The sequence below is a fragment of the Lytechinus variegatus genome, chromosome 14, assembly GCF_018143015.1.
Source record: "Lytechinus variegatus isolate NC3 chromosome 14, Lvar_3.0, whole genome shotgun sequence".
In the NCBI taxonomy this organism is placed as follows: domain Eukaryota; kingdom Metazoa; phylum Echinodermata; class Echinoidea; order Temnopleuroida; family Toxopneustidae; genus Lytechinus; species Lytechinus variegatus.
Window position 1 is genome coordinate 3,457,684 of NC_054753.1, and position 12,504 is coordinate 3,470,187.

At 36.5% G+C, this 12,504-nt stretch overlaps 1 protein-coding gene across 1 annotated transcript in view; it reads left to right on the forward strand.

Annotated features, from left to right (window-relative positions):
* The first annotated feature begins 274 nt into the window (after nt 1-274).
* The window catches only part of LOC121427347 (solute carrier family 2, facilitated glucose transporter member 5-like), a 35,374-nt gene continuing 23,144 nt past the window's right edge, over nt 275-12,504 (forward strand). Inside the window, exons 1-3 of the mRNA XM_041623695.1 lie at nt 275-351; nt 510-775; nt 7,122-7,223. Coding sequence (XP_041479629.1) covers nt 668-775; nt 7,122-7,223 — 210 coding nt within the window. The 5' untranslated portion in view covers nt 275-351; nt 510-667. The remainder of the gene's footprint in view (nt 352-509; nt 776-7,121; nt 7,224-12,504) is intronic.

Consider the following 12,504-nt stretch of genomic DNA (forward strand, 5'->3'; position numbering starts at 1 on the left):
TGGACAGTAGGTTGCCCAGGGCTGGTTAAAATTTGGGAATTTTTTGCCCAACTATTGTATGAGTGCAGGGGTCCCCTAACTCGAAATTGGCAAGGTAGCCAGCCCTTTTTACTTAAGACAGATACACTGGGCCGTTTAGACTCCTTGCGCTAGTTAACGTTTAAACGGATTAAAGAGATAAAAACCGTTATACAACCAAAAAATCCAATACGTTGCCAAATAATGCTGACAATTTAACGAGATAGCGCTTTTGTCGTTCCCAAATAAATGTAATTATTGCAAACATTGTCAGGCGATGTACTATTTATTTTCATGCCGAGTTCGGAGACTCCCTACAGCGTGAAAATACACGTGAGATCAATGCTTTTGTTTCTGTTGTTTTTAATGTCTTTATGTCATTAGAAATTGTGACCTTATGCGCCCAGGAGGGGGTCGTCGTAACGTTTCTATCGTTCTTCGGTGCTCCTTCTCTCTCTCTTTCTTTCTTCATATCTCTCCCGTCTTCTTAGAATACTCTAACGATTGAAGAAGCAATCTGGTATTGGGCTCGAACCAAGTTCACGGCATAAATCACCAGGGGAATTCGTCAGGAGCAGGGTTGATTTTACGACCGAATAGTTCACTCGGGTAGACGTCAAGAAGAGAAACCCACCGGAAAGTCTGTAAGATGGAAGACCTACCCAACGGTAATGTGGAAGAATTCGGAAAATCTGACGGTTACAACGCGAATATTTCACAAGAAAATCTCACCGATGTAAAACCCAAGTTTACCACAGTGAGTATGAAATATTTATGCACTCTTAAACTTATGAAAATTATAGTTTGGAAGTTTTTAGAGAGAATTATACGATGATAGCGCTATGTCAGGAGAGAAAGACACGATCCGCATCGAATGTCACTCATTTACTGCGCTATATCCTTGGCCCTACAGCATTGTCTCCATCTGTAAAGGGCCTATGATCATGATGGTATTCGCTGAATCCGCCTTTTAGTTAAACTTCTTGGAAAATATGGTTAAGATGCAATAATCATTTTCATATGAATGATGTTTTAATCTTTCGTGAACATATTTTTCGAGCCCGGTTTACAATATGAAGGGTTTGGTTGCAAAAAGTGGTTAGGTGCACTCCAAGAAAATCATTTTCTTTATTTTGCCATATTGAAATATTCTTATGCGAAATTAAATTTTCATGATACCCAACCACGTGAACATAAAATTGGGTATAACAAAATCCACCTGTCTTCATATTTTTTCTTAGATATTTTTTTCAAGAATTTTTTTTGTTGACCTAACCCCTTTTGCAACCAAACTAAAATGGACCTACACCCCTTTTGAAAAAAAGGTGACTTTTTAGCCATATTTATTTACTTTTTGATGGGAATTCAACTTCTATTTTTTTTCATCTTATAGAACTACTAAAAGTCTATACATCGAGACAAAAATCAAATTCGATGAAAAATGGACCTAACCCCTTGGCAAATGTGCTGTTCGTCCTCAATTAATATTAATCCATTATTGATCAATTATGTTACTACTAATAGTAAAAACAAAAAGCGGAGAGTGTTTTTCTTGAAAGTTTACAGGCATAGAAAACTTATAGGAAAACAAGAGGCAATTCTTTCAAATGGTTTGTCAAACCCACATGGTGAAATAAGTCTTGTACAACATTATATTCAAACAGCTTTGGTAAAAACGGCAAATCATAAAAAGAAGATTACCTAAATACAAATAGAAGTAACAAGCACACCGGAGCCAGACAATTACATAACTGCTAGGTATTCCAGACGGGAATCGCTGTACAAAGCACAAAGGGGTGGTCAGGTGGTGAATTAAATGACGATCATAACATACATACTGGATTTCACATACAAAATTTTTCTTCAATTAACTCGACATTCACACATTAACACTCGCTGCGCTCCTTCGTAATACATTTTTCCCTCACTCGTATAGGCCCTATATGTCTATAGAATAAAAATAAAATTAGAGACAAAATGGTTTTAATGAAAAGGATCCGTGGTATATTTTGTGGCAAGTTATTACTTCCACTGAAATACAACCGTTTTTCCTCGCTCGCTGCGTCCGCTCGTATATACAGGGGTGACGAAAACATGTTGATATTGATAATTGAGATTGATGCTAATTTTGACATTTAAAGGGGTTTGCTTTACATTGGAAAAAAAGTTATTTCATCATAAAGGAGACATATAATTTACACATTATGAAAAAATGATCATTTTAACTAATAACATAAGAAAAAGGAAATGGGGATGTGACATCATCAGCCCACCTAATGAATATTCATGAAGACATGCCTAGCACTGTTTCACCGGAAAAATGCAAGTGTTAAAAATTCAATAACTTCGTTATTTGTTATCCGATTTTGATGAAATTTTCAGCATTTTGCTCTGTGAATTTACTCTATTTATTCCAGAATAAATATCTTCAGGCCGGAGTATCCCTTTGAGACCAACGTTACTGAACCGTAAAGCGTTAAAGCACTGGTAATTCCAAATATTCAGGGAGGAATAAAACTTTGTTTTACATGGCAATACAATACAAAACAAAACAGTGGGTGACGTCATCAGTCCCTTCATTCGCATACCGAACATGATGTGCATATAACTGTTTTGTGAAATTAAAGGTATTTTTAATTTTCATAACCTTCTTTAATAATATTGTATCCCATTTTGATGAGCCTTTTCGGTGTTATACTTGTTGGAACTTTAATCCAATAAAAACTTTTGGTTGGGGTGGACTTTTCCTTAAAAGGTAAAGATCTGCTTTATTCACCAACACGCACGAGTAACTAAACTTTTCTGATAATCCGATTTTCTATCATGATAATTATGAATTGCAAGCATAAAATTGATTTAAAAACAGTCTTGCAAACTATGAGCAGGCCGTGATAAAGTACTTAGTCCCTTGAATAAAACGATAGCTGATCTACTCTAGAATATATACTTTCGAGTGATTTCATCACGTTTAATCGCAAAAAAAATCATATCAAGTCGGAAGTTGCAACTTGGTTGGGAACGTTCTATGAGAGGGCTTGCCGGATGTTTATCAACCATAATCATTTCTATCCGACAGTTACCATAGCAACAGTAAGACACCTGTGCTCAACCAATCAAAATCAAACTAGATATCGGATCGATCTTACAACCTGTCAGAAAACAATGTTTTGAACCACTCACTAGTCCCTTGCAAGAAATAGGTTTATATATTAGTTATAACACTTTTAGATCCAACACATTTTTTGTGAGATCATATTTCGCGCCGGTATGTTCTCCCATTCAATCCAGGGGGACCACGAGAGCGTTTCTTGAAGAGTTTTGTCAGTGATTTTCAACGACAGATGTTATAAGCTACTGACAATCCGTGCATCTGATTGGCTCAGAGCAAGCTGGTCGGTGAAAATCAATAAGAAAACTCTTCATGAAATGCTCGACAGTCTTGTTTGTTGATACGTTCATCGAAAGTATGTGACCCTTTCTCACCCAACGACGGTGATGCGGAGGGGGGGGGGGGGATTGATGACGTCATAGAAATTATATTTGTCCTGAAATTTCCAGACTGAATTCTTTTTGTCATTGTGTCGAAATTATTATTCGAAATGAGCAGAAAAATTGATGTGACAAGTGCAACGAGTGAAAGCTATGTTGTGCGCTTCGTGGGATTAGTGGGATAAACGACACTATAAACTCATAAAGTAAACAACAACCTTTTTTTTCATTTGAATATTATAACATTTCATATGCACGTAATGATTGACAAATACGACGAAATTCTTCTTATTATTTCATTTTATCATAAAACCAGATATACGAACCTATGCAATCTCCAAACATGCATTCTTGGCGATTCCAGGGGAGCGTTTCATGAAAGGATTTTATCCGACAAGTCCTGTTTTATCCGACAATTACCATAGCAACAGTACCTCTCAGCCAATCAGGATCGGGGAAAGTTGTCGGATCTGACAACTTGTTGGACATAAATGTTGATGAAACGCTCCCCAGGTTTTTTTCACCTGTTTGATTCATTTCTGAGAATTGGAAAAATAAACGATAAAACAGTGTAACTATCAATGATACAGGACGAAAAACGTTTTGACCATACAAAACCCGACATGATTTAGAAAACAGTGTTTCCACAGATCCAAAACAAATTTCCCGAAACTGAATACCAAATTTCCCGAAATTCATATACATTTCCTGAAATTTTCAAGTTTGATTTTTTTTAAGATCGGACAATAATACAGCGAGCCTAGACTTGGTTCAAGTGACCAAAAATCAAGAAATTTAAACTTTTTTTCTTCATGCACTTAAAAAAAAGAAGGAACAAAATTGCAAAAATATTATGGTGCTACCTATGAGGCAAATATTTCTTAAAATAAAACATGAATATAGAAAGTTCTTACACCTTAATTGTAATTTCCGGATTTCCCGAAATTTCTTGGATTTTTTCATATTTTTCACCTCTCTTCCCCCCCCCCCCCCAAAAAAGTATTCTCTATCCTATTTCAAGTCTGATGCGAGACTTGTAATACTTATTTTTAAATACTGATTTTACCGAAGCAACCTAGATTTACTCCGAGGTTGATTGAAAAAAAAACATGCAAGGGTACTTTTGTTTCCAAATCCAAGGGTTTGTAATTTGTTTAAGTCCCTTTAAGAATTAAAGCCGGGTACTGCTTTGTAATCATGGTTGGGGATTGGTCGCATTCACTACTGTCATAGTGGTTGCATATTCGACTACATGTAAATTTGATATACAAGACTATAAATCTAAAATCAATAGATGGCGCTCGATCAGTACCGTCGCGCAAAACTTTTGTGATTTTTGAAATTGTAAAATCATTAAGAGGAAGAAATAAAATATAATAAAAAAACTCAGTGTCCAGCTATTATAGTTCCGGTCTATATAAAATCAAATCGAATAAATAAAATACAAAACATGCTCCAGTTATACTAACGAAACCTAATTTTGATCATATGAATTTCATGACTGGAGAAGGCTAAATGATTGTTATTTGAAAAATATGGGCAACATAAATGTAGAGTTCAACCTTGAACTTTAACCCATATTCTCATGACATATAATAGAAAGAAAAAAAAGCAAAATAGAAAATGGACTAAACTTATCGCAAATCATGACTCTGTTCGAAACCATTCCTCCCTGAACAGATAATGCTTGATCGGTTTATGTTGATAATCTGATTTTATCTAATAATAATCCGAATTTTCGGCAAAATATTTTCATGCTGCGATGATCATTGCGACGTCGGATCATGGGAACTCAATCAAATCTTTTAATCTTTATTTATTATGCCTATTTACCATGGAAAATTGCCATGAAAGCAAAAATTAAATGTTGAATGAATAAAAAAGAAAGAAGATATCCGGCAGTAAATTCAATTTAGGAATTCCGTCATTGTACTTTTGTCCATTTCATAATACGCCCACTATAAGCTGACTACCTAAATATTTTTCTTTGATTGACGGAAACCCCCCAAACAATTCAGTGGTATGAGCTAAGGGGACTGCCTTGCCCTCAAAGAGGAGCTTGACTTAGCGGCTGGTCAGAGATTTACCAGGGGGGGGGGGGGTAGGGGACGATAATAATTCTCTATCTTTTGTTCTACAATTCTGCGAAAAGCAACCACAAATGAAGGATTTCTTACCAGAAAAAAATATGACCCCCCCAAAAAAGATCTTCAACCAAAAACAAAGGATTTCGTAAAAGAAAATAATTTGACAAGCAAACACACACACACACACACACACAAAAAGGTCTTCATGTTCAAAGGAGGGGCAAAGGATCAGTTGCATGTGACTCGTCAGGGGGGCAAGGATACGTCCCTTGCATGGGTTGTGGCTCGTCAGGGGGCAGTCTGCCCCCCCCCCCCGTAGGTACGCTAATGCTGCCCCCCTCAAAATTCTTAACTCGTTCGACCACTGTTGTCAATCTACAATCAAGTATGAAAACAAAACACGAGAGCAACAAGAAGTCATTTTGGGCGTGTGAAGGGTGTGTCGTGGGATGGGTGAGAGGGGAGCGCATGCGCAAACTAACCTCTCCCTAAAAAGCAGCGATTTGCATCGATCGATCGCGCCACGAATGCCACAACCGCGAAAATCAGTCTGCGAATGCAGTGCAAAACGTGCACATCCCGAGTATAATTTCACAGTGAAAGCAATTTACAGTTATGAATTTACAAAATCGGTTCACAACATTGCTGTTAAGTTGATCCGTTTTCCAGTTCAACCTTAACTAGTGTTCAAATTATGTAAATCCATTTGCATAATTGTTTCTTGTCGAAAAGTGTTTGAATGACAAAACTATGACCCATTCATCGCTTTCACTGATCTATTCTATCAAAACAAGCCTTAATTGTGAATAGGCGTAATTTTCATCCTCTCATTTCTTGTAATTTCAAAGGATGAAATAAGTCTAAAATCATATTTGAAAATATGAATGAACTATTTGATAAAATAGAGTCCATCTGGCTTATGTTCCAAGCCTCATAATTCCCCAACATTTAAAACCATTAGTTACAACGGCCCGGGCCTCACGCAAGTGTCTTAGCAAGAGGCTGGTACCAAGACTAGTATTCGTATACCAGTAGTAATTCGCCGCTGTGGAATTGATTTCTGCAGGGTTGGATCTGAGGAAAATTGTCGTATATCTGCGAATTTTGAGAAGAGAAAACCGCCTTAAGTTTTGCATCAAATAATATATTATAAAATCGACGTGATTTTAGCTTTGATACAACTGTGGTTGGTTGTAATTCAATTCAGAGATAAAACAAGGAGGCGTTCCTCGTGTGTGTTGACTACACACCGGCACCGGTACTACGACGACACACGCGCACATGTTGGGGTTGTTTGCATGCAGTGTGCCAGCGACGATCAATTATTGTTCTCAATTCACGCGAGGAGCTCAATTTGATTGGGAACTTGAACGAATCGACACCAACATCATTCGCTCTGACTTTTAACTTAACCATTTGTGAAGTGATTCTAGGATATCTTTATTACTTCGTATTTAGATTTAGCTCTAAGTTAAACTTGAACTATCAAACAAAATGCCTAGCGGTGGTTACACTTTTCCTTCGCAGGGAAGACCGACTGTATGGCTGGTAATTTCTGTCATCGCCGTGACTTTCGGGAGCTCGGCCCAGTACGGGTACGGTATTGGCGTTCTCACCGGTCCATCTTTGGTAAGTCGTTGCTTATCATTTTAATCTTATCATGTTTGATTTGGGATAGATGGGTTTATTTGCACTTCTCCACGCACTTGTCTCATGCTTTTATAGGTTTTATCACTATGATCATTAACTTAATCCCCCTTTTTTCTAAGTCTATTGACTTTGTCAATTGAATTGAATTCAAATAATCAAGTTGTCGACGTAATGATTGAACGTTTTTAGGTCTTAACGTTTTACTTTAATAGATTAGATTTAATTGAATAACATCTCTTGGCCTGGACGGGTTTGATGATAAATTCAGACTCGCCCGCGTTCAAATCGATTCTTAAGTTATAGACTTATTCAAACATTTCGTAAGAACTTTTACTTTTAGCATTTTAAATCTGTTTATTGAATTATTTTAATTTAAGTTATTCAAACTTCGAGTTTCCCAAATAGAGGAACATGACTGAGAAATTTGTTGATATTAATATGGAAAACGTCTTTGAAATCTTGTTTTTTTGTTGAAACTGTCCTTAAAGTTAATGATTTCAATTCACGATTTCTTTGATTGAAAATATAGTTAAAATCAACGACATTGCAGAAATCCATTCTTAATTTCTTAGTTTATTACTGGAGAGGTGTGATATGGTATGATGCATTTGTATAACTTGAGTCTGCATTTAAAAAAAATGTGGGAAGTAATTAGTTCTCAACTTTCCATTTCCGATGAATAAAGTAAATATCTGTTAAAAGAAGAAGAAGAAAATACATGTAGATATAGGTCTACTTAACCCGTCAATCTTGGTTCTCTAAATCTAACAAACGGCAAATCATATCAATTCGAATTTCTCCCCTTTCACCCTTTCACCAGTCATACTTTTGTAGGATGCCCCTCTTTCAAAGCACGCGATCAAAAAAGGGTGATCAATTCGTAGATAAAAGAAATATTTCGAATAAAACACCTGGACAATAAAGCGTGTGTTGGATAGCTGCCAATTCGGAAGTTTCATGGTCACTACTGGTCAGTGACCAAACGAGCTGAATGGACCCTGGAACAGTTAGGGAGACTACTATTGATTTCCAAATATCCCCGTCATATTACTGACTGTTCAATATGATTGACATGATTGATATAATTTGATTAGTGTGAAAAGTTGTGAACTAGCTATTTTACCTATGTTTTTAATTTTAATTTTAACTGTTTTTTCAATTACAAATATTTACAACATATCCATTGCTGTAATATGTAACTGACGTTCATGATCTATTACGCAATAATTTCAGTGCAATTTCCAACCCAAGCATCGTGACAAACGTGCCTCGAATTACAATTTCCTGATCGTAATCCCTCTTTCTTTGTCACTTTTGATTTTATTGAATAAATCTATGCTGTCTTCTCTTCAAGAAGCTTGAGGACATGGAGAAAAGAAAATGCTCGACAATTTTTCCCAAATAAAAGAATAAAATAAAAAGAAGTAGTTTGGCTTACGTTACCACCTCCCCTCTGCAAACACTAGTACAGTCTTGACACAACGTCTTAAGCAAATAATTGGATAACGTTGTCCATATTTCCCTACAACGTTCCACCGGACTTACAGACAGATATTAGAAGTAACTGTTTTCTGAAGTGGAAAAGTGTAGTTCAGTAAACTGCAACCATTTTAGTTTCAGTGAAACTTTTTAGCAAACGATAAGCTATCAATTTATTTGAATTTGTTTAAGGACACTCAGATCTTGGAAAAGATATTTCGAAAGATCGACAACAAAATTTCCAGCAGAAATTTTGTTTGTCGCATGAACATTATTAAACTGCTTATAGCCCGATTGATAATTTAAATTTAGTAAAATGACTCTAGTTATCGAGAGGCATTAAGGGGGGAAATAAACGGAATATAAGTCACTATTTCCATATTATGTAGGCAATGTGATGACAAATTCAATTATGACATAAGATCGCAGAGAAATTATACACGTAAAGTGAAATTTCTTGAACATTTCAAGATGCTGAATGAAAACCGATAGGGGAATATATTTAGGGACTACCTACTTTTTACCGATTCATATGAGCGTGTGACCTTTTTGGGGTTTAGTGAATTCAATGTCAGATTAAACAATTGTTCTGAAGTGTTGAGTGGTTATTATGTGAATTCAAAATATTCTGTTTTTTTTTGTTATGACTCAAACTTGAATTTGTACTAACACACGCATACATATGTGCGTAGCATTGAAAGGGGCCACTCCTACTCTGCCCCGCCCCCGTCCCGCCCCTACCCATCCCCTACTAACACCTTCCATGTCGTTTTACCCGCGCCAAGCATCATCACGTTTTTCTCCTATCCGTCCTCAACCCGTACGTCTCCCTGATAAGGTAACCTTAAAGGGATGGTCCAGGCTGGAAATATTTATCTCAATAAATAGAGTAAAATTCACAAAGCAAAATGCTGAAAATTTGATCAAAATCGGATAACAAATAACAAAGTTATTGAATTTTAAAGATTTGCATTATTCCGGTGAAACAGTTCTGGACATGTCTTTTTGAATATTCATTAGGTAGGCTGATGATGTCATATCCCCACTTGATCTTTTGTATTTTATCATATGAAATTCGGTTTATTCAAACACTTTCTACCAATAACTAAACAATTGGATTGACAACTGATTACGTGCATTAATTATTTATTGCCGCAACTTCACAATGGAGAGTGGAGACACATCATTTACACAAGTATGAAAAAATAAACATATATGATTTCATATAATAACATAAGAAAAAGAAAGTCGGGATGTGACGTCATCAGCAGCCCACCTAATGAATATTCTTGACAATGTGCAGGTAACTGTTTTCACAAAATATTGATAAACTTTAAAATTCAATAACTTTGTTATCCGATTTTGATGAAATTTTCAGCATTTTCTTTGTGAATTTTACTGTATTTATATTTTCAGCCCGGACCGTCCCTTTAATATGTTTTATCCAGTCTAATCTGTAGGACCAAGGAAAATGTTACTGGTAGAAATTTGACTTCAGGAGGTATGCTCCTACCATGGACCTATTCGTAATAGGTCCATGCTCTTACATTTAAGCGTGGCGTATACAGATTATGTTTTAGTTTTACATAATCTGGTACTATGCAGGGAGAGGTCTAGTTTTTTTTCCAAGGAGGGGATTTGATTTTGACCGAGAAATTTGACGAGCCAAAATAAAAATGGCGGCTTTGGCGAATAATATACTTATTTTAGGTCGACTTAAAATAAAGTTTAACTGTATACCCTCTCCCTTCCCTCCCTTCAAATTTGCAAACCTTCCCCCCAATTACCCCCTCCTAACCAAATGAGATGACACATAGACATAGTAGCATAGACTATTATCCTGAGAGAATCGGCATAGTGTAGGAGTTGGCGAGGTTTCAGATCTTTCCTTCTGATAGATGAGGAGCCTTTTTATGAATGAGTCAGGATCCTGTCTAACATCTCTTCAAGTTCATAAGTTCACTATAAAGTGTCATACAGAGTTCTCATACAATCTCATCAAAATTGCATTAATGATGTGAGATGAAACAAGTTGGAAACATTTATTAAAGATTCCGTGCAAAGTTGGGCGGTGCCACAATCATGAAAAGTGAATACTGAAAAGAAATAAAGCGAAAGGGGGAAGCTTACAGGTAGGCCTATTGGTAGTGATTGCTGAATGACACTCCGAGAGGAATTATGGTGATAATGGCAATACATGTACAAGAGATGATGGTAAATATGATTACAGCATTCAAAAGTACCATGAAGGTCTATTGGCCTATCAATACAAACACATACACCTACATGTAGGCCTACATTTGATGTGAAGCATTTGGGCCTATATTGTATAATCATTGCAATTTATTTTGTAATTTACAAAATAAATAGTAGATGTAGGCATACAAGCACATTGTATATAGGCAACTTAAGCCCCTTTCACAATTGACGTACGACCTGTTTACGACCGCCTGCAACAGTTTTTCTTGTTGTTGCACGATCGATCCCTTGGTGTCTTGCGAGCACTCGCAGTCGTTGTAGACGATCGCACGAACTCGAGGTGGTCGGAGGTGGTCGTGACTAGTCGCATCTGAACTTTGAACATGTTCAAAATCCGAACGCGATCAAATACGATTGATTCACTCGCAGGTCGTACCATCGGTCGGGCGATCATCGTGTGAGTGTTGTTCAACGTATATGCGACTTACTCGTACAACGGGGTTTACTGGTCATTTTTTTGTTGTACGACAGCTGTTGCAACTGTGAAAGCCTCTGTGCGATCTTATGAGATGACTAGAGATTGTTGCCTGTTGCAGCCTGTCGCACGACCGGGTCGCAAATGGTCGTACGTCAATTGTGAAAGGGGCTTAATGGTCATTAAAAATATGAAGCATTTCAACTTGATGCGTGAACGACTTCAGTTGTACCATGAAACGTCCCTAGTTGTACGATATCTTCCACTCGACTGATCAGAAAAGAATAAATTCCTTATCCCTTTGTGCCATGTGCTGGTTGGTTTCCTCACAGGGGAAACAATAGGCCTACATCCTCACGGTTTTGTTATCAGCAAATAGTGAATTACGTAACGACTACGTAATAATAGAAAGAAGAGAAAAGTAATAGGCATCAAACCTTGGACACCATGCATACTTACAAAGTTTGTCCATCACCCGATGCTGACCTGTAGTAGTACTATTCACAACAATATAATCATCTTTGACCAAGTTTTCAATCCCCTTTTCTTTGGCATGTTACCCTATATCTGAATGTGTAGGCCTATTATATTGATATGCAAAAAAATATATATGTTTAATGCGTTTAATATTGGTTCACAATAAATGAAATACGAATACAATTTAGTAAAGTGAGCATCATATATGGAGAGAGATAAAATACTATTATTCAATTGTTATTGTTATTATTATTATCATTAATGTCATTAATTATTATCAATCCAATAAACAAAATACCAATTGATCATTAACAATATTTACGTTAACCATTTGTCAGATTCAAACTGCGAACTGCGATTTTTGTTAACATCCGGGGTTAACATGTTCTGGTTATTATGTAGGCCAACCAGCTTTACCATAAAGGTGGAGTGTCATCAATCTCGCTTGTTATACAACCGATTACAATTACTTCTTAAATAATTCCAGAGGAATCAATAATCGTGTATTGGTTTGCTCTGGCCAGTATTGTTGCTTGTAGTCTACACTCTACAGACACAGATTCACATTGGAACATCAATCAATAAGCGGGTCTTGAAACATTGGAACTATTGTAGGCTTGTTTTAAGCCT